This window comes from Oncorhynchus mykiss, chromosome 5, assembly GCF_057628025.1.
Source record: "Oncorhynchus mykiss isolate SJ-2025 chromosome 5, ASM5762802v1, whole genome shotgun sequence".
Taxonomy (NCBI): domain Eukaryota; kingdom Metazoa; phylum Chordata; class Actinopteri; order Salmoniformes; family Salmonidae; genus Oncorhynchus; species Oncorhynchus mykiss.
The window spans coordinates 94,071,392-94,095,115 of record NC_143026.1 but is presented as its reverse complement, the minus strand read 5'-3'; the positions used below and the strand labels follow the sequence as shown (position 1 = coordinate 94,095,115).

Below are 23,724 nucleotides of genomic sequence, written 5' to 3'. Positions count from 1 at the left end.
TAACCACATGACCTTTGTTTTTGAGGTGTTCAGAACAAGGTTAAGGGCAGAGAAAGGTTGTTGGACACTAAGAAAGCTTTTTTTTTGCAGAGCATTTAACACAAAATCCTGTGAGGGGCCAGCCGGGTATAAGACATCTGTATGCATATAAATGGATGAGAGAGCTTCCTACTGCCTGAGCTATGTTGTTGATATAAATTGAGAAGAGCGTGGGGCCAAGGATCGAGCCTTGGGGTACTCCCTTGGTGAAAGGCAGTGGCTGCGACAGCATATTTTCTGACATTATACACCGCACTCTAAGAGAGAGGTAGTTAGCAAACCAGGCCAAAGACCCCTCGGAGACACCAATACACCTTAGCCAGCCCAAAAGAATGGAATGGTCTACCGTATCAAAAGCTTTGGCCTAGTCAATAAAAATAGCAGCATAGCATTGCTTAGAATAAAGGGCAATGGTGACGTCACTGAGGACCTTTAAGGTTGCAGTGACACATCCATAACCTGCATGGAAACCAGATTGCATATCAGAGAGAATACCATAGACATCAAGAAAGCCAGTCCGTTGATTATTGACAAGTTTTTCCAACACTTTTGATAAATGGGACAAAATAGAAATGGGCCTATAACAGTTAGGATCAGCTTTTTATTATTTACATATTTTTTTTAAAATCCCCGACTTTGGCAGAAGTCGACCTTCCTAACTCAGTTGCCGGAGAGGAAAGAAACCGCTCGTGGATTTCACCATGAGGCCGATTGTGACTTAAACAAAGCTAGAGTTTAATGGCTATGATAAGAGACAACTTAAGATGGATCAACAACACTGTAGTTACTCCACAATACTAACCTAAATGACAAAGTGAAAAGGAAGCCTGTAAGAAAAAACAAATATTCCAAAACATGCATCCTGTTTGCAATAAAATGCACTAAAGTAAGACTGCTGAAGTACTAACACTAATTGCCTAGCAGAGGAGAAGAGCACATCTCCCTGTACAAATTCCCGATTGCCTAGGAGAGGGAAACCACTCCCCGTCCCATACAGCCACTGATTACCAAAACAACAACAATCACAAATTGCCATGCACCTTAAAGGAAAAATCCACTGCCCATGTTATGTCAATGGGCCGAGCGGTGCATTCTGGGCGATTCGGGACAAGGGGCACTCTCCTTCAAGTCAGTGAATGAGAGTCTATTGGGCACTAGCTCAAAAACCCAACATTTACACAAATTTCGTTAACAATAACTACAACATTACACATCTTTTCCAGAGGAAAATAGGCAGGTTTCTCGACATATACACCGACTTTGAGAAGGGATTGCGTGATGATTAGCTTAGCGACCGCATGACGCAGCATGACAACGTGAACGCGATTGGTCAACAGCCTGCTGGGTGAGATGTTTTAACGTTCGTTATTCATTGAATTCCTCTCTCCTGTTTATAATATCTCTGACAATGGCACCATGCAACGCACCCTGGACTAAAGAGGCAGACAAATACGAAAACATGTGCTTTAACCCTCTGTTAAATTACACATTTCTCGAAGTAGGAATATCGCAAAAAAAATGTGATCAATGGGAGAAGACCCTCCTGCCGAGTTATGACACTGGCCAGTGCTGAAGTCGGAGGTGTATGAGATGACAAATGTTTTCACGATCTAAAAGTCGTATTCCTATGAGAGCGACTTTATCACAGTGCTACGTAATACCGACCGGATTTCTGCCTGCTTTGAACGCCACTATTTTAAATTCACGTGAAAACATCAAATGACCCAGGGACTCGATAAAACATCACTCAGAGATGCACAAAAACAATATAACCTTCAAAAATGGGTGAACCTTTCATTTAGTCCTGGTTGAAGTGTCAACAATCAACTAGCTGCAAATTATGAACGAGCTGCAACAAACACTCAAACTGGACAGTTTTATCTCAATTTCTTCATTCAAAGACTCAATCATGGACACTTGTTGTATCTACCTTCTTGCCCTTTGTGCTGTTGTCTGGGCCCTACAATGTTTGTACCATGTTTTGTGTTGCTACCATGTTGTTGTCATGTTGTGATGCTACCATGTTGTTGTTTTTTATTTAGTTTATTTCCCCTTTATTTAACCAGGTAGGCCAGTTGAGAACACCTTTATTTAACCAGGTAGGCCAGTTGAGAACACCTTTATTTAACCAGGTAGGCTAGTTGAGAACACCTTTATTTAACCAGGTAGGCCAGTTGAGAACACCTTTATTTAACCAGGTAGGCCAGTTGAACACCTTTATTTAACCAGGTAGGCTAGTTGAGAACACCTTTATTTAACCAGGTAGGCCAGTTGAGAACACCTTTATTTAACCAGGTAGGCCAGTTGAGAACACCTTTATTTAACCAGGTGGCCAGTTGAGAACAAGTTCTCATTTACAACTGTGACCTGGTCAAGATAAAGCAAAGCAGTGCGACAAAAACATTAACACAATATAAACAATCGAATATCATGTTGTGTTGCTACCATGCTGTGTTGTCATATGTTGCTGCCTTGCTATGTTGTGTTGCTACCATGCTGATTTGTCATGTGTTGCTGCCTTGCTATGTTGTGTTGCCTCTCTTGTCGATATGTGTGTTTTGTCCTATATGTATATGTTATTTATTTATTTTTCATCCCGGCCCCCGTACCCGCAGGAGGTATTTTGCATTTCGGTAGTCTGTCTTTGTAAATACGAAATTGTTCTTAACTGACTTGCCTAGTTAAATAAAAGGTTAAATATTTTTTTTTTAAATGAACATTCAGCAGTTCACACCAAGTAGGCTACTGGGAAGACGAACAGCATTTAAAGTAAATGGCCTTAGCGAAATAAAAGACAGCACCTTAAAATAAAAGAATGGTGTGACGATAACTATACCTATCAATAGTCGCTATTTGTTGCAATATTCGATAGGTAGCTGTCAAGAGTATTACAGAACGGCAATGTTAGTTGCAGAATGATTTGTCTGTGTTACTATTTTATAAGGCAAAACGTTACATGCAACTGCACGTGGCTCGTTGGTCTAGGGGTATGATTCTCGCTTCGGGTGCGAGAGGTCCCGGGTTCAAATCCCGGACGAGCCCTTATTTTTATATCTCGACGTTGGCTAAATTAAATGGAAGCAAACCATGTAAGCAAGCAGTAACATAAGATAAACGGTATTTAAAATACGATTTGTTATGATAGTATGTCGTTCTGGTTAGACGCGTAATCCAGCTTGATGTAGAATGAATGCTATGCTATATATGCTGTCTTTTTGTGAAACTATAACGTGGCTCGTTGGTCTAGGGGTATGATTCTCGCTTTGGGTGCGAGAGGTCCCGGGTTCAAATCCCGGACGAGCCCACTTTTTTTCAGTCCCGGACTCATACTTACTCCTAAAACTATGCAGATCATTAACATAGATGGAGATATTAAGACGTCTTTGGATAAAGTAGATTTTTCTTTCGTTTTTATGTTTGACTGTCATATCTGTTACTGTTTGTAGGGGGCAGTATGTCCCAGTTATTGCAAGTCACCATCAACCTGTTTTTTTTGTCTCATGTCATCCAGTCGAATTTCGGAAGGTAGTTTATTCCATCAGGCTGTGCAACACAGTAGACTCCATAGAATCACTTTATTAAATGCGTGCCATACCGTGCTGTGTCTATGCCGGTTATCTTTCGGGGTCCTGTTGTTGACTTTAGATATATTGTAGAGCCCCACACATAATAATAGTGCTTGCAAAATACCTTTCTGTCCACATGTCTTTCTGTCCACATGTCTTTCTGTCGTGCTCAAGGCAGGCAGAATGGTCAGGCAGGCGGGTACATAGTGACAGACAGGCTCGTGCTCAAGGCAGGCAGAATGGTCAGGCAGGTGGGTACATAGTGACAGACAGGCTCGTGCTCAAGGCAGGCAGAATGGTCAGGCAGGCGGGTACATAGTGACAGACAGGCTCGTGGTCAAGGCAGGCAGAATGGTCAGGCAGGCAGGTACAGAGTCCGGGAGGTACATAGTGACAGACAGGCTCGTGGTCAAGGCAGGTGGGTACAGAGTCCAGATACAGGAAAGGGTCGAAACCGGGAGGACTAGAAAAAGCAGTACGGTAAAAACACGCTGGTTGACTCAACTAAACATACAAGACAACCTGGTACAGAGAGACAGGAAACACAGGGATAAATACACTGGCACAGAGAGACAGGAAACACAGAGACAAATACACTGGTACAGAGAGACAGGAAACACAGGGATAAATACACTGGCACAGAGAGACAGGAAACACAGCGATAAATACACTGGCACAGAGAGACAGGAAACACATGGATAAATACACTGGCACAGAGAGACAGGAAACACAGGGATAAATACACTGGCACGGAGAGACAGGAAACACAGGGATAAATACACTGGCACAGAGAGACAGGAAACACAGGGTTAAATACACTGGTACAGAGAGACAGGAAACACAGGGATAAATACACTGGTACAGAGAGACAGGAAACACAGGGATAAATACACTGGCACAGAGAGACAGGAAACACAGGGATAAATACACTCATACAGAGAGACAGGAAACACAGGGATAAATACACCAGGGAAAATAAGCGACACCTGGAGGGGGTGAGGACAATCACAGGAACAGGTGAAACAGATCAGTGCGTGACATCCTCTCTCCGTCATCTTACTCACAGCCGAGTTGACACTGCCCAGCTGTACCAGCTAGTTTCGGATTTATTTATTTATTTTACCAGGTAGCCCAGTTGAGAACAAGTTCTCATTTACAACTGCGGCCTTGATAAACCCGAAACCAAGATGGGGGAGTTCAGTGGGTGAAGGTTACATTTCCTTTACTGAGTGACTAACATATTAAAATCAAAACACAACGTGTGCAAATACTGTTGGACAAAAAAAGTGTCTCTAATTGTGATTTAAAACAATGAAGGTTGTAGCTCTGGGATGGCATTTTATTTAAATGTTTTATTTTATTTAGTAAATACTTTTGTAACTCTTTCTTGAACGGCATTGTTGGTGTAAAGGTTTGTAAGTAAGTATTTCACGGTAAGGTCTACCTACACCTGTTGTATTCGGTGCATGTGACAAATTAAATTACATTTGAACTGTTATTTTAGCTTTCTGTTTGTATGTAGCTTGCACTTCAATGGCATGACAACTCTTCTCGTTCAATTTGTTAGGCAATCACATGTACCTACGGGGAAAGGATGGCCAGACACACAGGAGGGTGATTTTCACTAAGGAGGAGAAGGACGCCAATACTGAATGAAATGCTTGCTGGCCATTTTGGAGTAAAGGGGATGATTGCCAAAATTAACCTACATCCCCTGGCGTCAAGGATGTGGACAGCTGGGAAAGTGAAATAACCTTTTGTTTATCAATCACATTCTATTATATCTGACATTGACTGTCATATCAGAGAGCACACAATGTTTCAATGTGCCACGTTGTGCCTAAAGGTCAGTACCTGTCTAGTCTGCCAGAAGTTTGAGAGGGTGAAGACTGTGGCGCCGGAGTTGATGCCCATCAGTTGTTTCACCGTGGCACATGATTGGTCAACCCATCAGTTGTTTCACCGTGGCACATGATTGGTCAACCCATTAGTTGTTTCACCATGGCACATGATTGGTCAACCCATCAGTTGTTTCACCGTGGCACATGATTGGTCAACCCATTAGTTGTTTCACCGTGGCACATGATTGTTCAACCCATCAGTTGTTTCACCATGGCACATGATTGGCCAACCCATCAGTTGTTTCACCGTGGCACGTGATTGGTCAACCCATCAGTTGTTTCACCGAGGCACGTGATTGGTCAACCCATCAGTTGTTTCACCGTGGCACATGATTGGTCAACCCATCAGTTGTTTCACCGTGGCACATGATTGGTCAACCCATTAGTTGTTTCACTGTGGCACATGATTGGTCAACCCATTAGTTGTTTCACTGTGGCACATGATTGGTCAACCCATCAGTTGTTTCACCGTGGCATATGATTGGTCAACCCATCAGTTTTTTCACCTTGGCACATTATTGGTCAACCCATCAGTTGTTTCTCTGTGGCATATGATTGGTCAACCCATCAGTTGTTTCACCGTGGCATATGATTGGTCAACCCATCAGTTGTTTCACCGTGGCACGTGATCGGTAAGTGGCACGAGTCACATTTTATTAAGTTGTTTTGTAATGGCTGCTTTTATTTGACCACAACAGAGTTCAATATTATAGAAAATGTGTTTGTGTGTCAGTATCCTTACACATATGAAAATCTGCATACTGTATGAAGGACATTTCAGGTAAGACCCAGATGCAGACAACTTTGAAGTAAAAACAGTTTATTAAATCGAACAGGGGCAGGCAAAAGGCAGGTCAAGGGGCAGTAATCCAGAAAGGTGGGGAAAAGGTACAGGACGGCAGGCAGAGTGGTCAACACCGGGAAAACTATCAAACAGGAACAATCGAGAGACAGGAGCAGAGGGAAAACCGCTGGTAGGCTTGACAAAACAAAACTGGCAACAGACAAACAGAGAACACAGGTATAAATACACAGGGGATAATGGAGAAGATGGGCGACACCTGGAGGGGGGGGTGGAGACAAGCACGAAGACAGGTGAAACAGATCAAGGTGTGACAATAGGACACAGATACGGGTGAGAATAAAGTCAACTTCTCTGTAACACTTTAAATGTTTTGGGGTGGAACTCATCGTACTCTTCACTAAATCCAGGATTGGCAACAGCTGGTGTCTGACGGTGACCGATCACTTTACCAAGTGGGTTGAGGCAATACCCATTAAGGTCAGTAAAAGGAAGACAACATGCTTTACTCTCAATTCCCTTCTGTAACCCAGATTTTTGTTTTGTATGATATCCATCAAGGATGAAACTGGCGAGTCCATCATCGCCTTGGAGGTGGCCATCTTCAAAACCCACGGTTCTCCCGAGGTCATCTCGATTCACCGAAGTCGTGAACTCTGGAACAAGGTATGAATGTTATAGTTTTTTTTGTAAACATTTTTTTTTTACAATTCGTTTTTGGTTTTCCATGGTACATAATCAGACACATTTCAAAATCTTCCACTGTCAACCGATATCGCTTTCCTACCCCCCTCCTCCAGGTTTGGATGAACGGACCAACTAGACTCTCAAGACCCTCAAGACTGCCATGGACAAGTCCCTTGACGGGTACCAGGAACGGTGGGAGGACAACCTGAAGGTAATTCTCTTTGAACACAACGGCAGCATCCAGGCCTCCACCGAGTACTCGCCCTATTGCCTGCCGTGCGGACGGGAGCCACAGCTGTTTACTGAGGTAAACAATGCAACTGTATATACAATTATTGCATATACTTTCATTTTTAAGATGTGTGATTTACTTAGCGTTGTTGTTTGTCTATTGCTATGTTTGATTTAACGCAACTTTCAGATCACTGAAACTCCACCTGATTGGTTGTCGAAACAGACGAGGTAAAAATGATTGTTCGCTGTTTATTTATTTTCATACAAGCCAGTGTATGAATCAAACGGATTTGCATATGAATGGAGTGGAAATTAGCTGACGTTGTGATCTGTAAGTTAAGAAACATTAATGTGTCAAGCACATTACACATTTTTCTTTGCTATTTCCCAAAACGTAGTGACGTTTTTAAGACAATCATTTTATGTCGAAACGTTAAACAAGGAACCCAAAAGTAGTTTTGAAGTAATGTTTCCATCTTATTAGGCTCCCGAGTGGCACAGTGGTCTAAGGCACAACATCTCAGTGATAGAGGTGTCACTACAGACCCTGGTTCAATTCCAGGCTGTATCACAACTGGCTGTGATTGATAGAATGTGTTCTTAACTGCATTTTTTGCTAGTTAAATAAGTGAGCGAAACAAAACGTGTTTAAAACAGAAAAAATTGTCACAGGAATCGGTATTTTATTACGGGGATGACGAGGACATTATTTAGGCGGTAATGAGCTTCAAAATTTGACACATTAGTGTTGATATAGCAACGGAAGCTAATAGTTTATCGAATCCCAATTTGACGCGGGGGGGGGGGGCGGGGGGGTAGACACATTTTGGCTGGGGGACATTATTTGGCCGCGAAAGGCCCAACGCGATGCACTGGACCGTGTACAAGGACTTCTCTCAGAAAGTAGGTTGTGTTTTTGCAACTGTCGTGTTTTTGCAACTGTCGTGTTTGTGCGGACATTACAGTAGTATTTACTGTAGTGTTTTTGCGGTCTTAAGTATACTGTAGTATTTACTATAGTATTCTACAGTATATTAGGTACTACACATGATCGAGGGAGGTGTGAAATATAGTATTGTACAGCTTACTACAGAATTGTATAGTACATACTGTAGTAGTCTCTCGTATACTGTAGTATTGTTTTCATGTGGGATGTCTTGTTTTACATTCTGCTACTTCCTAATGAACTCCTAATCAAGGGTGTGAGGGTGTGTACTCCTAATGAACTCCTAATCAACTGTGGGGATAGATCAGAGGGACACAGAGGTAAATAACGACAAGCAGCAGTAGTACTGTCAGGTCATACAGTCAGAGACGCATAGCGTGATGGGGGTGTGTACGCGTAGCCTGATGGGGTTTTATACACGTAGCCTGATGGGGTTTTATACGTGTAGCCTGATGGGGTTTTATACATGTAGCCTGATGGGGTTTTATACATGTAGCCTGATGGGGTTTTATACATGTAGCCTGATGGGGTTTTATACATGTAGCCTGATGGGGTTTTATACATGTAGCCTGATGGGGTTTTATACGTGTAGCCTGATGGGGTTTTATACATGTAGCCTGATGGGGTTTTATACATGTAGCCTGATGGGATTTTATACATGTAGCCTGATGGGGTTTTATACATGTAGCCTGATGGGGTTTTATACATGTAGCCTGATCGGGTTTTATACATGTAGCCTGATGGGGTTTTATACATGTAGCCTGATGGGGTTTTATACACGTAGCCTGATGGGGTTTTATACATGTAGCCTGATGGGGGTGTGTACGTGTAGCCTGATGGGGTTTTATACATGTAGCCTGATGGGGTTTTATACATGTAGCCTGATGGGGTTTTATACATGTAGCCTGATGGGGTTTTATACATGTAGCCTGATGGGGTATTATACACGTAGCCTGATGGGGTTTTATACATTTAGCCTGATGGGGGTGTGTACGTGTAGCCTGATGGGGTTTTATACATGTAGCCTGATGGGGGTGTGTACGTGTAGCCTGATGGGGTTTTATACGTGTAGCCTGATGGGGTTTTATACATGTAGCCTGATGGGGTTTTATACATGTAGCCTGATGGGGTTTTATACGTGTAGCCTGATGGGGTTTTATACGTGTAGCCTGATGGAGTTTTATACGTGTAGCCTGATGGGGTTTTATACATGTAGCCTGATGGGGTTTTATACATGTAGCCTGATGGGGGTGTGTACGTGTAGCCTGATGGGGTTTTATACACGTAGCCTGATGGGGTTTTATACACGTAGCCTGATGGGGTTTTATACATGTAGCCTGATGGGGTTTTATACATGTAGCCTGATGGGGTTTTATACATGTAGCCTGATGGGGTTTTATACATGTAGCCCGATGGGGTTTTATACATGTAGCCTGATGAGGTTTTATACATGTAGCCTGATGGGGCTTTATACATGTAGCCTGATGGGGTTTTATACATGTAGCCTGATGGGGTTATATACATGTAGCCTGATGGGGTTTTATACATGTAGCCTGATGGGGTTTTATACATGTAGCCTGATGGGGTTTTATACATGTAGCCTGATGGGGTTTTATACATGTAGTCTGATGGGGGTGTGTACGTGTAGCCTGATGGGGTTTTATACATGTAGCCTGATGGGGGTGTGTACGTGTAGCCTGATGGGGTTTTATACATGTAGCCTGATGGGGGTGTGTACGTGTAGCCTGATGGGGTTTTATACGTGTAGCCTGATGGGGTTTTATACATGTAGCCTGATGGGGTTTTATACATGTAGCCTGATGGGGTTTTATACGTGTAGCCTGATGGGGTTTTATACATGTAGCCTGATGGGGTTTTATACATGTAGCCTGATGGGGTTTTATACATGTAGCCTGATGGGGTTTTATACATGTAGCCTGATGGGGGTGTGTACGTGTAGCCTGATGGGGTTTTATACATGTAGCCTGATGGGGTCTTATACATGTAGCCTGATGGGGGTGTGTACGTGTAGCCTGATGGGGTTTTATACGTGTAGCCTGATGGGGTTTTATACATGTAGCCTGATGGGGTTTTATACATGTAGCCTGATGGGGTTTTATACATGTAGCCTGATGGGGTTTTATACGTGTAGCCTGATGGGGTTTTATACATGTAGCCTGATGGGGTTTTATACATGTAGCCTGATGGGGTTTTATACATGTAGCCTGATGGGGTTTTATACATGTAGCCTGATGGGGTTTTATACATGTAGCCTGATGGGGTTTTATACATGTAGCCTGATGGGGTTTTATACATGTAGCCTGATGGGGTTTTATACATATAGCCTGATGGGGTTTTATACATGTAGCCTGATGGGGGTGTGTACGTGTAGCCTGATGGGGTTTTATACATGTAGCCTGATGGGGTTTTATACATGTAGCCTGATGGGGGTGTGTACGTGTAGCCTGATGGGGTTTTATACGTGTAGCCTGATGGGGTTTTATACGTGTAGCCTGATGGGGTTTTATACATGTAGCCTGATGGGGTTTTATACATGTAGCCTGATGGGGTTTTATACATGTAGCCTGATGGGGTTTTATACGTGTAGTCTGATGGGGTTTTATACATATAGCCTGATGGGGTTTTATACATGTAGCCTGATGGGGTTTTATACATTTAGCCTGATGGGGTTATATACATGTAGCCTGATGGGGTTTTATACATGTAGCCTGATGGGGTTTTATACATGTAGCCTGATGGGGTTTTATACATGTAGCCTGATGGGGTTTTATACATGTAGCCTGATGGGGTTTTATACATGTAGCCTGATGGGGTTTTATACATGTAGCCTGATGGGGGTGTGTACGTGTAGCCTGATGGGGTTTTATACATGTAGCCTGATGGGGTTTTATACATGTAGCCTGATGGGGGTGTGTACGTGTAGCCTGATGGGGGTGTGTACGTGTAGCCTGATGGGGTTTTATACATGTAGCCTGATGGGGTTTTATACGTGTAGCCTGATGAGATTTTATACATGTAGCCTGATGGGGTTTTATACATGTAGCCTGATGGGGTTTTATACATGTAGCCTGATGGGGTTTTATACATGTAGCCTGATGAGATTTTATACATGTAGCCTGATGGGGTTTTATACATGTAGCCTGATGGGGTTTTATACATGTAGCCTGATGGGGTTTTATACATGTAGCCTGATGGGGTTTTATACATGTAGCCTGATGGGGTTTTATATATGTAGCCTGATGGGGTTTTATACATGTAGCCGGATGGGGGTGTGTACGTCTAGCCTGATGGGGTTTTATACGTGTAGCCTGATGGGGTTTTATACATGTAGCCTGATGGGGTTTTATACATGTAGCCTGATGGGGTTTTATACGTGTAGCCTGATGGGGTTTTATACATGTAGCCTGATGGGGTTTTATACATGTAGCCTGATGGGGTTTTATACATGTAGCCTGATGGGGTTTTATACATGTAGCCTGATGGGGTTTTATACATGTAGCCTGATGGGGTTTTATACGTGTATCCTGATGAGGGTGTGTACGCGTGGACCGATGAGGGTGTGTACGCGTGGCCCGATGAGGGTGTGTACGCGTGGCCTGATGAGGGTGTGTAGGCGTGGCCTGATGTGGGTGTGTACATCCAGCCTGATGTGGGTGTGTACGCGTGGCCCGATGAGGGTGTGTACGCGTGGCCCGATGAGGGTGTGTACGCGTGGCCTGATGAGGGTGTGTAGGCGTGGCCTGATGAGGGTGTGTACGCGTGGCCTGATGAGAGTGTGTACGCGTGGCCTGATGAGGGTGTGTAGGCGTGGCCTGATGTGGGTGTGTACATCCAGCCTGATGTGGGTGTGTACATCCAGCCTGACGTGGGTGTGAGGGTGTGTACATCTAGTCTGATGAGGGTGTGAGGGTGTGTACATCTAGTCTGATGAGGGTGTGAGGGTGTGTACATCTAGTCTGATGAGGGTGTGAGGGTGGGGAGGCTTCGTTTCTACCTTCAAGGTGTTTTCGTTAATTTCTTTGATGACATGAAGATGCTAGGTTTTATATACTGTTTTGACCTTTTGTTTAATCAGGAAAATACCCCTTTCAGGCTAGAAACCTAGTTTTGCAAACAGGTAAGCAGGAAGTCGTCAGTGTGTACACATAACACAATACATTGAAAACAATAACAATAGTTAACAATATTTTCTTTTATCAGAGCTTTAAACTCAGACAGCGACACCTTTAACTTAAATCCATGGAACGATAAACAACTCGCTCGACTCCACCTTATACAAACAGATTGTCTCGACTCCACCTTATATAAACAGATTGTCTCGACTCCACCTTATATAAACAGATTGTGTGATGAATCCTCCTGTATAATCCACTTATCTGACTCAGAAGAGAAACAATGGTAGCAGTGTACCAGGCCAGTTTACCTACACAAACCAGGAAATATCACCTGTGTTTTGGTGAATCAAAGCAAGAACAACAGGAGGTGGTTTTGATAGTAAGACATCTTTATTTATCGTTTCGGACAGACATGCTAGATCTCTATACAGTGTGAATGGAGAGCCATCTCTGAGTTACCGTAAGTAACCGGGTCCTGACCTATGGTCTGCTCTGAGTTACCGTAACTAACCGGGTCCTGACCTATGGTCTGCTCTGAGTTACCGTAACTAACCGGATCCTGACCTATGGTCTGCTCTGAGCTACCGTAAGTAACCGGGTCCTGACCTATGGTCTGCTCTGAGTTACCGTAAGTAACCGGGTCCTGACCTATGGTCTGCTCTGCCTTACCGTAACTAACCGGGTCCTGACCTATGGTCTGCTCTGCCTTACCGTAACTAACCGGATCCTGACCTATGGTCTGCTCTGAGCTACCGTAAGTAACCGGGTCCTGACCTATGGTCTGCTCTGAGTTACCGTAAGTAACCGGGTCCTGACCTATGGTCTGCTCTGCCTTACCGTAACTAACCGGGTCCTGACCTATGGTCTGCTCTGCCTTACCCGGGTCCTGACCTATGGTCTGCTCTGAGTTACCGTAACTAACCGGGTCCTGACCTATGGTCTGCTCTGCCTTACCGTAACTAACCGGGTCCTGACCTATGGTCTGCTCTGCCTTACCGTAACTAACCGGGTCTTGACCTATGGTCTGCTCTGAGTTACCGTAACTAACTGGGTCCTGACCTATGGTCTGCTCTGAGTTACCGTAACTAACCGGGTCCTGACCTATGGTCTGCTCTGAGTTACCATAACTAACTGGGTCCTGACCTATGGTCTGCTCTGAGTTACCGTAACTAACCGGGTCCTGACCTATGGTCTGCTCTGCCTTACCGTAACTAACCGGGTCCTGACCTATGGTCTGCTCTGCCTTACCGTAACTAACCGGGTCCTGACCTATGGTCTGCTCTGAGTTACCGTAACTAACCGGGTCCTGACCTATGGTCTGCTCTGAGTTACCGTAACTAACTGGGTCCTGACCTATGGTCTGCAACAGTAAACCATTGTTCAATCAACAGTAAACCATTGTTCAATCAACAGTAAACCATTGTTCAATCAACAGTAAACAATTGTTCAATCAACAGTAAACCATTGTTCAATCAACAGTAAACCATTGTTCAATCAACAGTAAACCATTGTTCAATCAACAGTAAACCAGTGTTCAATCAATCAACAGTAAACCAGTGTTCAATCAATCAACAGTAAACCAGTGTTCAATCAACAGTAAACCATTGTTCAATCAACAGTAAACCATTGTTCAATCAACAGTAAACCATTGTTCAATCAACAGTAAACCATTGTTCAATCAACAGTAAACCATTGTTCAATCAACAGTAAACCATTGTTCAATCAATCAACAGTAAACCAGTGTTCAATCAATCAACAGTAAACCAGTGTTCAATCAATCAACAGTAAACCAGTGTTCAATCAATCAACAGTAAACCAGTGTTCAATCAATCAACAGTAAACCAGTGTTCAATCAACAGTAAACCAGTGTTCAATCAATCAACAGTAAACCAGTGTTCAATCAATCAACAGTAAACCAGTGTTCAATCAATCAACAGTAAACCAGTGTTCAATCAATCAACAGTAAACCAGTGTACCATCTCAGGATCTTGACACTGTCTAGTCCTAATATAATGGATAGGAGGGTGCTGTACCCAGGTCAGGGAGGGGGCAAACACACTGTCTAGTCCTAATATAATGGATAGGAGGGTGCTGTACCCAGGTCAGGGAGGGGGCAAACACACTGTCTAGTCCTAATATAGTGGATAGGAGGGTGGTGTACCCAGGTCAGGGAAGGGGCAAACACACTGTCTAGTCCTAACATAGTGGATAGGAGGGTGCTGTACCCAGGTCAGGGAAGGGGCAAACACACTGTCTAGTCCTAACATAGTGGATAGGAGGGTGCTGTACCCAGGTCAGAGGAGAAGAAAATAAATACGAACAAGTGTACATTGTAATTAATCAATTAATGAATCGGTCAATCAATGAATGAATAAATACACCCCCCCCCCCCCCCCCCCCCCCCCCCCCCCCCGAAATGCTCCCATCACATATCAGCACGGTCTCCAGTGAGGCAGTACATTGAGAGCAATACATTCCTAGGCACCAGGGCAATAATACATTGAGTGAAACAGTAGGATAAGTAAAGGTTGGACTACGGTGTCTAAATCCCCTCACTGTGTTTGTTTTGGTGCAGGGGTTATGTTTCTGCAGTGGGCATGAATAAGGAGGTGACGGTTCACATTCTTCTATCGGGGGGGGGGGCGCTTTCTTTATTAGGTATCCTAATATATGTCTGAGTTCTCTTGTTCTCTTCACGGTATCACCATTGTAAACGTTAAGTTCTGTGACTCCCCAGGCCTGAAGATTAGTTATTTATTTTAAATGATTCTAGAATAGTCTTGACACCTATTTCATCCCTACTCGGGTGACATTACAAAGGGTTGTGGAAAAATCAATAACTTCCTTGAAGTTCTCACTTTTCTCCCTGGGACTCTCTTCTGACATCAGGGATTCAACGGCGTTTTACTGTACATTTGTAAGCCCACTATGGAGAGCGGTTGCTCCAGCTAATTGAAGGCATGTTCTGATGCTAGCTCACTTGGCTCCAACTTGGACTGGCGTTTGGCTCATTTAGGTGGGTCAGGATTGAATGTTTCACCAGTATTCACAAGGGTAGTGCTTCTCTTTTTTTTTGGGAGACGGGTGAGGAACATATTCACAAATGTTTAACTCTACACTAACCGTCAAGACACAGTACACTCCAAACGTTATGAAGATTATGGTCATTTGTACTCATGTTTACAGTGTTTTTGTAAGACTACAAGACTAGATTTTCCACTAACTGCCAAACACATACATGTTATTTTAAGAAGTGCATTGTCTCACACGAAAAATACATTTCAAAATAAAAGTAGTGTTCTGATCCCTGGTTAACCACAATCCCAGTACACCACGTCGTCCTGGTTCTGAAAACAAGACCAGATTGTTTCGGTAGTAGTAACCTTTTAAACACAGGCGGCATAGAAGTCCATTTTTTTTTATTTTTAATCATCGTTGGGAGTGGACACATCACACATCATATGATTTGAATGACAACGGAGCAGTTGGTGAATCATTTGGAGGAACGTAATGTTTACAATGAAGTGTTTGACCATCATCATGAACCTGCAAGGTCTAACATGTGCAAATTCCTATTTATCTTCTTTGTTTTTTTAAAAATTTGACAGAGATGTGTAACTGTTCCCGCCCATTACCAGATACGAGGGTATCCTGGTCCCAGACAGGCCTCTGTGCTCTTGTCAACTTCATTGCTGTCAATTGGCATGACTATGAGCGACGGGGAGATGGCATGATAGCACAAACAGACTGGCTAGGACAAGGGGTAGTCTTTCAACTATTTTATGATGCTTTAATACAGAACAGAAACAATAGTCATAGACTATCCAAATGAATGGAAATAAATTGTCTAGATGCTCTACAGATGGTCATACAATCAACAGACTGTTGATAAGCAACTGCTTGCTAAGGTTACGGTTAGGGTAGGGGTTAGGTTTACAATAGATGTTAGGGTAGGGGTTAGGGTAGGGGTTAGGTTTACAATAAGGGTTAGGGTAGGGGTTAGGTTTATAATAAGGGTTAGGTTTAGAATAAGGGTTAGGGTAGGGGTTAGGTTTACAATAAGGGTTAGGGTAGGGGTTAGGTTTACAATAAGGGTTAGGTTTACAATAAGGGTTAGGGTAGTGGTTAGGTTTAGAATAAGGGCTAGGATAGGGGTTAGGTTTAGAATAAGGGTCAGGGTAGGGGTTAGGTTTACAATAAGGGTTAGGTTTACAATAAGGGTTAGGGTAGGGGTTAGGTTTACAATAAGGGTTAAGGTTAGGGTTAGTAGATTGTTTCATTGTTAGTGTAGATGGACTATCCAAATTGAAGAATTACCTCACCGTAAAAAGTAGTGCACTATATAGGGAGCACGGTGGTATTCGGGACACACCCCTAATCACGATGACACAGTATGATACAGTGCAGCAGCAACAGGAGCGGCATGGCAGTGAGTACCTGTGAAACAAACACTGCACACGAAAGAGAAACACAAACCAGCTAGTGATGTGGCACTAAGAACATGGGCCTCAGTGAGGACACCGCCTGGCAGCTGCCCTCTACTGTAGTGATAACCAGCTAGAACATGGGCCTCAGTGAGGACACCGCCTGGCAGCTGCCCTCTACAGTAGTGATAACCAGCTAGAACATGGGCCTCAGTGAGGACACCGCCTGGCAGCTGCCCTCTACTGTAGTGATAACCAGCTAGAACATGGGCCTCAGTGAGGACACCGCCTGGCAACTGCCCTCTACCGTAGTGATAACCAGCTAGGACATGGGCCTCAGTGAGGACACCGCCTGGCAACTGCCCTCTACATTAATGATAACCAGCTAGGACATGGGCCTCAGTGAGGACACCGCCTGGCAGCTGCCCTCTACAGTAGTGATAACCAGCTAGGACATGGGCCTCAGTGAGGACATCGCCTGGCAACTGCCCTCTACATTAGTGATAACCAGCTAGGACATGGGCCTCAGTGAGGACACCGCCTGGCAACTGCCCTCTACATTAATGATAACCAGCTAGGACATGGGCCTCAGTGAGGACACCGCCTGGCAGCTGCCCTCTACAGTAGTGATAACCAGCTAGGACATGGGCCTCAGTGAGGACACCGCCTGGCAGCTGCCCTCTACAGTAGTGATAACCAGCTAGGACATGGGCCTCAGTGAGGACACCGCCTGGCAGCTGCCCTCTACCGTAGTGATAACCAGCTAGGACATGGGCCTCAGTGAGGACACTGCTTGGCAGCTGCCCTCTACAGTAGTGATAACCAGCTAGAACATGGGCCTCAGTGAGGACACCGCCTGGCAGCTGCCCTCTACAGTAGTGATAACCAGCTAGGACATGGGCCTCAGTGAGGACACCGCCTGGCAACTGCCCTCTACCGTAGTGATAACCAGCTAGGACATGGGCCTCAGTGAGGACACCGCCTGGCAGCTGCCCTCTACAGTAGTGATAACCAGCTAGAACATGGGCCTCAGTGAGGACACCGCCTGGCAGCTGCCCTCTACAGTAGTGATAACCAGCTAGGACATGGGCCTCAGTGAGGACACCGCCTGGCAACTGCCCTCTACCGTAGTGATAACCAGCTAGGACATGGGCCTCAGTGAGGACACCGCCTGGCAGCTGCCCTCTACAGTAGTGATAACCAGCTAGGACATGGGCCTCAGTGAGGACACCGCCTGGCAGCTGCCCTCTACAGTAGTGATAACAAGCTAGAACATGGGCCTCAGTGAGGACACTGCCTGGCAGCTGCCCTCTACAGTAGTGATAACCAGCTAGAACATGGGCCTCAGGGAGGACACCGCCTGGCAACTGCCCTCTACAGTAGTGATAACCAGCTAGGACATGGGCCTCAGTGAGGACACCGCCTGGCAGCTGCCCTCTGTGGATGGTTGCGATCTACAGTTGCCTAATATAGAAAGCGTACATTTACACACACTAACGAACACACTTTTGACAATGAACGGATGGTCTAAACTCAAGTATACAAATGCAGTTTCACTCACAGCATTTTGTGAAAAACATAAAATAACAAGACATTTCCAAAGAGTGCATTAAGTCACATGATCAAAGATCATTTACATATTCAAATTCGGGTACATCAGTAGAGAGCACAATAGTCCCTAAAAAAACAAAAAACAAAAAGAACACCATGCGTTAGATATACAGCATCCAAATTGGCACCCTATTCCCTATACAGTGCACTACTTTTGACCAGAGCACTAGGGGTTACTACATAGGGAATAGGGTGCCCTCTGTCGAGCCATTGGACTACTTGTTCCATGCTGCTCGTTCCTTCCATCCCAATGACACCCTATGCCATAGGGCTATGGTCTAAAAGTAGTGCACTACATAGGGAATAGGGTGCCATAGGGCTATGGTCTAAAAGTAGTGCACTACATAGGGAATAGGGTGCCATAGGGCTATGGTCTAAAAGTAGTGCACTACATAGGGAATAGGGTGCCATAGGGCTATGGTCTAAAAGTAGTGCACTACATAGGGAATAGGGTGCCATAGGGCTATGGTCTAAAAGTAGTGCACTACATAGGGAATAGGGTGCCATAGGGCTATGGTCTAAAAGTAGTGCACTACATAGGGAATAGGGTGCCATAGGACTATGGTCTAAAAGTAGTGCACTACATAGGGAATAGAGTGCCATAGGGCTATGGTCTAAAAGTAATCCACTACATAGGGAATAGGGTGCCATAGGGCTATGGTCTAAAAGTAGTGCACTACATAGGGAATAGGGTGCCATAGGGCTATGGTCTAAAAGTAGTGCACTACAATAGGGAATAGGGTGCCATAGGGCTATGGTCTAAAAGTAGTGCACTACAATAGGGAATAGGTTGCCATAGGGCTATGGTCTAAAAGTAGTGCACTACATAGGGAATAGGGTGCCATAGGGTCCTGATCTAAAGTAGTGCACTATGTAGGGAATAGGTTGCCATTGGGGATACATACAAGGGGAGAACTTGGTCATCTGCAACTTTTCAAAGCATTTCTTTTAATATACAAAAATATAAAAGAAAAAAAAATAATTACCTACAATTCTACTTTTTCAAAAAAAAAAAATTATAGTTCACATGTTTGAGAGGGCTTCATTTTTTTGTTGTTGATCATTTTGTAAATTTTTAAGACTTTTTGGCAATTCCTTTTAATAAAGTACACTATTTTACAACTGAAATGTATGTAACGCTAGTTTCCAACTGATGACCAGTATTAAGATCAATTCCAATCTGAAAGCTCTACTGGAGGTGAACCAACACAACAAGCATGTGGTGGAGATGAAGATGCACCAATCAGGCGTTGGGATTAACAGGAGCACCCGCCTTCAGTGGTTGGAGGCTCCTGTGGTTTGTCCAGCTTGATGTCAATCACTGGGGGAAAAGATGGTTAAGGAAGCTCTGGAAACACATTTGTAAACAAGTTAACCAGTAGGACAGACTATAGAGACACAGCTGACCCTTAAACCGACTAGTAAACAAGTTAACCAATAGGACAGACTATAGAGACACAGCTGACCCTTAAACCGACTAGTAAACAAGTTAACCAGTAGGACAGACTATAGAGACACAGCTGACCCTTAAACCGACTAGTAAACAAGTTAACCAATAGGACAGACTAGAGACACAGCTGACCCTTAAACCGACTAGCCAAAATCGGAAACTGACCCTAACCTTAAACAAATATTTAATTCCATAAAGTTAGGTTATCTGAATCCCCATGAGCTTTGGCAGAGGTCCACAAAAAAACACAAAACACACAAATTTAATGTACAATGATATACAAACAATAACAATAAAAAACAACGCAAGAATAAAAACGTGTCTGTGTGTGTGTGTGTCTCTGTGTTACTGTGTGTTACCGTGTGTTACTGTGTGTGTGTGTGTTACAGTGTTACCGTGTGTTAGTGTGTCTGTGTTAGTGTGACTGTGTTACTGTGTGTTACCGTGTGTTACTGTGTGTGTGTGTGTGGCTGTGTGTTACAGTGTTACCGTGTGTTAGTGTGTCTGTGTGTTAGTGTGTCTGTGTGTTAGTGTTACTGTGTGTCTGTGTGTTAGTGTTACTGTGTGTGTGTGTGTGTGTGTGTGTGTTACTGTGTGTGTTACTGTGAGTGTGTTACTGTGTGTGTTACAGTGTGTTAGTGTGTGTGTGTGTGTGTGTTAGTGTGTGTGTTACAGTGTGTTACAGTGTGTGTTACAGTGTGTTACTGTGTGTTAGTGTGTCTGTGTTACTGTGTGTGTTACAGTGTTTTACAGTGAGTGTGTTACAGTGTGTTAGTGTGTGTTACTGTGTGTTACTGTGTGTTACAGTGTGTTACAGTGTGTTACTGTGTGTGTTAGTGTGTTACTGTGTGTTAGTGTGTGTGTGTTAGTGTGTGTGTGTTACTGTGTGTGTTACAGTGTGTTACAGTGTGTTACAGTGTGTGTGTATTACAGTGTGTTACGGTGTGTGTGTGTTAGTGTGTCTGTGTTACTGTGTGTGTTACAGTGTGTTACAGTGTGTGTGTATTACAGTGTGTTACAGTGTGTTACGGTGTGTGTGTGTTAGTGTGTGTGTGTTACTGTGTGTGTTACAGTGTGTTACAGTGTATTACAGTGTGTTACGGTGTGTGTGTGTTAGTGTGTCTGTGTTACTGTGTGTGTTACAGTGTGTTACAGTGTGTGTGTATTACAGTGTGTTACAGTGTGTGTGTGTTAGTGTGTTAGTGTGTCTGTGTGTTAGTGTGTCTGTCTAACATGATTCAGTGTTTAAGTCCCAAATGGAACCCGGTTTTCTTCAGTACACTACTTTCCACCAAAAGTAGTGCACTATATAGGGAATAGGGTGTTAGGGCTCTGGTCTAATGTAGTGCACTATATAGGGAATAGGGTGTTAGGGCTCTGGTCTAAAGTAGTTCACTATATAGGGAATAGGGTGTTAGGACTCTGGTCTAAAGTAGTGCACTATATAGGGAATAGGTTGCCATAGGTCTCTGGTTTAAAGTAGTGCACTATATAGGGAATAGGGTGCCATTTGGGACATAACAAAGGTGTGTCTGAAACGCATGTAGCTTTACTGCCCTCTATTGACATGACATGGTACTGTTCTAACGTGTCTCTGCAGTATGACCTCTATGGCACTAGGTGGTGCTGTTGTTCAAACATCTACTACTACGGCCGTACCATCTCAAGGCTCCAGTGCATAAGGGCGTGAACAGGGCCATCCATGTATGAACCCTCCAACATATTGTCCTCCTGTGGAACACAGAGCTCCTACTACTTTTAATAAGGTTTAGGACTCTATTCAATCTGGATCGCTGAAGCCTTACAGGAAATAGAAATGCGAAGGTCATTTCCTTACGGAGCCTGCAGCGGTTACTGTGAATGCTGAACACGGGAACGTTGCCTTTTTTAAAAACATTTCAAATCACGCTGTAGAGCCCTTTTTTAATTTTAATTTTTTAAGTGAGCTTAAAATCAATGCGGTAAAGATTTGCTTCCATCTTGTTTACAGTGACAGCCATTAGTGGAACGGAGTCAATCACACAGCTTAAAAGAGATTTTTACAGATAGGATCTCTTTCCCGTAGTTTGTATTAGCTACATTCAATACACACAGTAAGCAAACAGCACACAGCATTCTTCAAGAAAAGACTAAAGAATATGGAGAAGAAACTGGACTTCTAAAGCCCATTGGTTGTATTTCATCTCTCCATTAAATGAGCTCACAGCCCCCCCCCCCCCCATGTCTGATATATGACATCATTCTCCCGTCTCTCCGACCTGCGTCCCCAATGGCCTCCTATTCTCTATAGTGGATAGCGCGCTACCTTGTGATAAGGGGTCCGGTAAAGACAATAGGGTTCCATTTCCCCACGGCAGGTTATATACACACCCACATGACACGCTCCTTGGAGGCCATGGCAGGGCGGTTTCCATGGCACCACTGGTGTCTGTGTTCAGCTGTTGTGCCTGTGTGTTCACGTGTTGCGTGTGCATGTGCGTGTCATTTGTGTGTGTGTGTTCACGTGTTGCGTGTGCATGTGCGTGTCGTTTGTGTATGTGTATGTGTTCATGTGTTGTGTGTCTGGTGTGTCATTGAGTCCTGTTAAATGTCATCTGAAGGACGTCCTGCTAACATCACATATGCCTGGACATTGCCAGAGGATCGGCCAATCAGAATCCCCCACCCCTTTGACACATACTACCATTGCAAAGGAGCCCTGTGGCCCCTGGTGACTGCACCAGCAGTCTGGTTTAGGGAAGACTGAGTCCTGCAGGAAGTCTGTTCCAGAGAAGGCCTATCACCTTCAGATGAGGAGGGATGACTAGCCACACAGGAAGTCATGTTAACCATTCTGTTGTGGGCATTCAGATGAGGAGGTAGAAACAGGAAGTCATGTTAACCATTCTGTTGTGGGCATTCAGATGAGGAGGTAGAAACAGGAAGTCATGTTAACCATTCTGTTGTGGGCATTCAGATGAGGAGGTAGAGAACCAGGAAGTCATGTTAACCATTCTGTTGTGGGTAATTAGCCACCTAGCTAACGTTAGCAACAAAAACATTTAAATATTTTTGTCCACGCTAGCGCTACAAACGGATAAATCCGCTAATACATGAGGACTATTAAAGGCCAAAAATATATATTTTTTTAATTCAAATTATTCAGATTTTTTTCAGGGGGTGCTGCAGCACCCTCAGCACCCTACTTCCTGTAGTGAGAAAGTATGACTCTGGAGGGGATAACTTGGTCCCCAGGCTCTATTGATACCCCCTCCATAATCAGGACCATCCAGCCGGTGTCAGGACCAGATCTAACTGCCTATTGAATCTGAATGACTGTGACGACAATCTGTGTTTTAGAAGTTGATTCGCTGCTTTTTGTTCCCATAACTCCGCCCCATTGTTACTGTTGCTAGGAGGTTGAGGGATCGGATCGGACAAGGTGCCGCAAGCTAGCTAGCAGTTAATATGATGTTAGCACACTTAGCCACGTTAGATAGCTAGCTAGCTGGCTATGGTGAGAAGCAACAGTGTCACAGACAGAAGGGGTAACCCAGACATGTCACAGGGGTTATAAAGCTGTAGCATCCTTTTTAGAACCTTTTCTTACCACTAAATATGGCAGTGAGAGGAAGTCCAGTCTCGGGGAGAGGATGGAGCTAGCAAGCTGAAACTGGGCTGTCATTCTGCTCATTTTCTCATCGATGAAACATCTGATCTCAATAAATTTTTTCTGTTCCCAAAACAAAACAATTGTAACGAACACGGTGCACTAAGTTTTATAGAATTGACGCTTTTAAAAAAATTGCATTTTCTTAAAAGTAAATAAATAAAATAATAATTGTGTTGTTTGGAAGGAATGCAAGGTCGAATTGAGTTTGTGCACACGGCTCAGAGAAGACGTTCCTTAACGGAAATGTGCAATTACATGCTACAACAAGTCAGTAGG

General features: G+C 44.0%; 1 protein-coding gene and 2 non-coding genes across 3 annotated transcripts in view; 2 read left to right on the top strand and 1 right to left on the bottom strand.

Annotated features, from left to right (window-relative positions):
* Positions 1 to 3,009: 3,009 nt before the first annotated feature.
* trnap-cgg (transfer RNA proline (anticodon CGG)) lies at positions 3,010 to 3,081 on the top strand. The gene has a single exon. It is a non-coding gene; the product is annotated as a tRNA-Pro (tRNA).
* A 190-nt stretch (positions 3,082 to 3,271) lies between these two features.
* trnap-ugg (transfer RNA proline (anticodon UGG)) lies at positions 3,272 to 3,343 on the top strand. The gene has a single exon. It is a non-coding gene; the product is annotated as a tRNA-Pro (tRNA).
* Positions 3,344 to 15,713: 12,370 nt separating this feature from the next.
* Positions 15,714 to 23,724, bottom strand: part of LOC118964702 (ras-related protein Rab-6B) — a 154,521-nt gene continuing 146,510 nt past the window's right edge. The window contains exon 8 of the mRNA XM_036978938.2: positions 15,714 to 19,667. Coding sequence (XP_036834833.1) covers positions 19,603 to 19,667 — 65 coding nt within the window. The 3' untranslated portion in view covers positions 15,714 to 19,602. The remainder of the gene's footprint in view (positions 19,668 to 23,724) is intronic.